General features: G+C 45.8%; 1 protein-coding gene across 1 annotated transcript; it reads right to left on the reverse strand.

The window, feature by feature from the left end:
• Positions 1-452: 452 nt before the first annotated feature.
• MAS1 (MAS1 proto-oncogene, G protein-coupled receptor) lies at positions 453-2410 on the reverse strand. Its single transcript, XM_067702922.1, has one exon. The coding sequence runs from the start codon at positions 2373-2375 to the stop codon at positions 1398-1400; it is 978 nt and encodes a 325-aa protein (XP_067559023.1). The 5' UTR covers positions 2376-2410; the 3' UTR covers positions 453-1397.
• Positions 2411-3814: the final 1404 nt, after the last annotated feature.

The following is a 3814-nucleotide window of genomic DNA, read 5'->3' on the forward strand; positions in this document are numbered from 1 at the left end:
GTGAACATTTTACTCCCCCAGAGTTACATGAAGCATTGCCATTTTCGTGGGACGTCCCGAAGAGGCAGCAGGAAACCAAACACGGCAACGTAGTCTATAAGCTACGATGGGTTTCCCAGCTAAAACCTGGGACATCGTGCCTGAACGTACAGACACAAGTCACGGCAGGCAAGCAGCAGGGCACTGAGATGCCAATGAAACCCTGCAAAGATCTGTCTTGGGAGAAATGTCCGGGTTCCCTCCGAGATATGGCCACACTCTCCTCAGCCCCTGCTGCTGAGCCTCCTTCCAGGAACGACAGAAGAATATGTTCAGGACCCTGTACCTGCCTGCAGGCTGGAACTTTGTGGCTATAAATACATCACCCACTTCATGGGGGCAGGGCGGGGCAGGGCGGGGCAGGGGGAGTGGTGAGCTTCCAAAAGCACAATCACCCTCATGAACTGGTGAAGTAAGTTTCATTCATAAACATTTATATCCAGCAAAAGATTTCAAAACAGACTTTCTTTACATCAAGCATTCCCACAGAGGGAAGGGAAGCCATGAGAAATTCCTCTACTGGTAGCCAAACGTTTTCCCTCACAACAGGAAATGATGCTCTAACACATGACGGTTGAGGGGTTATAACATCTGCAGATGTTTTCTATAGAAGTGTTGTCCCATGAAAAGTTCTCGTGTAGCAAACAGAAAGAACATTCAACATTTAAAAACATGTAACAGTGTTTGTACACCCTAGAGTTGTGTGTACACGTGTGTGTACGCATGTCTGTGTTTGTGTGTGTCTGTGCTTTACAGAACAGAAATGTGTATTTCTTCTTCCACTTAAAGGTATCAGAAAGACTGAGGTTTCTTAACACTGAGGTGTGCCAGATGCTTTGCATGCATACCTCATGTTCTCGTTTCATCCTCACCACAAGCCCGGGAGGTACGGACTATTGCTGTTACCATTTTATACTGAGGAAATGAGGTCCCTGGTGGTTAAACCTGAGGTCACACCAGCAGCAAAGGACAGAGTCAGCCTGATTCCAAAACCCATGTTCTTCCCACTATATGGCTTCACCTCCTCAAGGTCCATCAAATGCTTGTACCCTTTCCTGTACACACATGTAAATGTTTCTGCTGGAGTAATTTTTATAGTTTGTGGGAAAGTGCTACCAGGAGAGCTGAAGAGGAACAGAAGGAGATTTTTGAAAGCTACAGAAAGGATAGAGTTCCAACATGTATTTGGGCATTTCCAGAAGGTACAACGCAAGAGTACAGTCTCAGCATTAATTAGCATCTCATGCATATGGGGTAAGGTGTCCTATACCGTATTTAGGAGATATTCAGTTGCATCCCAAGCACAAACTATAGCTCGTCTGCGTCCCACTGTTTTTGTCCACAATTTCCTCCACCTGTCAGACGACAGTCTCAGTTTCAGTGGTGGTGGTGTGGTCTTCTGGGCGCCTGGGTTGCATCTCATCTTTGAGAGCCCTGGTCAGAACCACTTTTAAGGACTCTTTGAACCGCTTCTTCCTGCTGCTGCCCACGAAGAAGTAAATAAAAGGGTTGGCGCTGCTATTGATTGTAGAGAAGAGAAGAGAAATGTGGTGCAAGTTCCTGAACGTCGACCAATACTCATAATAGAGCAGGTAGAGGAGCCTCATGGGCACGGCGAAGATGAAGAATATGATGATGGAGACCGTGATGACAAGGTACAGCTTCGAGGAGTGGGATGCCCACGTATTCTTCCGAATCTTCACTACCAAGATGGTGCTGGACACCACCATGAGTGGAGTGAAGACCAGGAAGCTCAGAACGACTATGAAGACGATCACCGCCCTGCAGTCACTTCGGGATTGAGTCTGTCCTTCACCGTCAATGCACATGACGTATTCCATGGTGGTCACTAAGCAGGAAAGTGCCCACAGGAGGGCACAGACGAATGCTGACTGGTGCTTGGGGCGATGGCAGCGGTACCAGATGGGGTACAGGACGGACAGGCACCTCTCCACACTGATGGCTGTCAGCAGATACAGACCCGTGTTGTAGCCAAAGAGAAAGGTCACCGACAATGTGACGATTGTGTAGTAATAGCCGGAAGAGAGCTCGTAATCTAAAGCATAGTCGACAGACAGAATAAAAATGCAAAAGAGTAACGAGATGTCCGCAATAGACAAGTGGGTGACGTAGACGGTGAAGGGGTTTCTTCTCATCCGGAAGCAGAGGAACCAGAGGAGAATTCCATTCTCAACAAAGCCCAGTGGGGAAATGCTCATGATCACCCAGTGCACGATGGGAATTTCCCGACGCGGCTCTGCTACTGAGGTGTTCCCTCTGGTTGAGGCGTTCGAGGACTCCTCAGCGACAAATGATGTCCTGTTTGCCTCATCCATGAGGGGACCTCAGCCTGGGCTCTTCAGGTATTTTTCTGTAAATAAGTTTAAGAAAAAATCAAGGTTGATGAATTGCAGTAAAAGGGAGACTTCAGCTACGGATTATAACCTTCAAGTTATACAAAAAGTGTTTACTAGACTGTACAATTCTCTTTCCAACGAAGATAAAATTACACATTTTACTGAGAGGGAACTGATTGAATAATCTTTTTTGATCCCCCCAATAGCCTTTGTTTCTGTATTACTACTTGCTTGTGGTTCAGCACCAAAGGGGATCCGCCAAAGCAAGAGGGTCAAATTCCTGGTGTCCGTATCTGGTCTGGCCCGAGCTTTCTGAACGGTGTTTTGAAAACCATCTCATCTTCTGTGCCTTCATTTCCTGGCCTGAGAGACCAGGTTCATCACATTAAAATGCAATGACAAAATACATCTTTGGGCAATGCTGTTGTTGTCGCTTTTTAATGCATAAAGTACCGTAAGTGATGGGTGACTGAGAGGGTACCAGTACTTGCAAAAAGTGTGAACAATTAGAAGGTACGTGTTTTATGTGGTTCAATAGGCGACCAATATTCAATATGGAAAAGGTATGTTCAGTAGGGTACCAATATTTTCAAAATGTGAACAATTAGAAGGTATGTGTTTCATGTGGTCTCAATATCTGTGACGAAGCTGTGCACCTACTCAGACCAGGTATGCCCTGCAAACCATCGCTGGGGAACAGATGGTGCTTTTCAACAAGGTGTATTCATATCCTCGTGCTCCATAGGCCAGACCATGCGGCAAAACACTATTGACAGATACTAAACAAAGCACTAACCCAAAACCAATAAAAATGCTAAATATTTGAGACTGCAAAGCGAAGATTATCAGCCACTTTCCCTCACACTTTAGGAATTGCTAAATAAACATATGCAGGGCTCCTACCCTCTTCCTGTTATATGACAAATATACATTAGCCACTTCCACCACTGGGGAATGGAACAGGGAGGCGCCCACAGAGATCATCTCCTTTGTTCCAACTCATGACGTCCTTGGCTTTTGTTTTTTGGTGGTGGTGGTAAAACATTTTTCTTTGCTTTTGGTCCTTCCAAAACAGAGTCCTATATGTGCAAAATAATTAACCTCTAGAAAGTTAATTTGTAGATAGATGCCTCTTCTGAACGAGCTCACCTGAGGCAGAACAGTACATAGACGCAATATTGTGTGAGCAGGTGGGCTGGTGAAAAGGCTAGTTTCCTCTCCAGTGTTTGATCCAGGAGCCCACAGAGGTCCTGGCTTCATGGTCCTGAGACCCCTCTCCCCACTAACCCTTCCCTCAGCTGTTCTGATGACATCCTGGAAATTATTTTTACTGGAGCAGATTCTCCTTTTGTTTCATAATTAGATAAGATATAGACCCCAGTACCCTTAGGAGCCAAACACAAGGACCGGAATTCACA

The sequence above is a fragment of the Pseudorca crassidens genome, chromosome 13, assembly GCF_039906515.1.
Source record: "Pseudorca crassidens isolate mPseCra1 chromosome 13, mPseCra1.hap1, whole genome shotgun sequence".
Classification (NCBI taxonomy): domain Eukaryota; kingdom Metazoa; phylum Chordata; class Mammalia; order Artiodactyla; family Delphinidae; genus Pseudorca; species Pseudorca crassidens.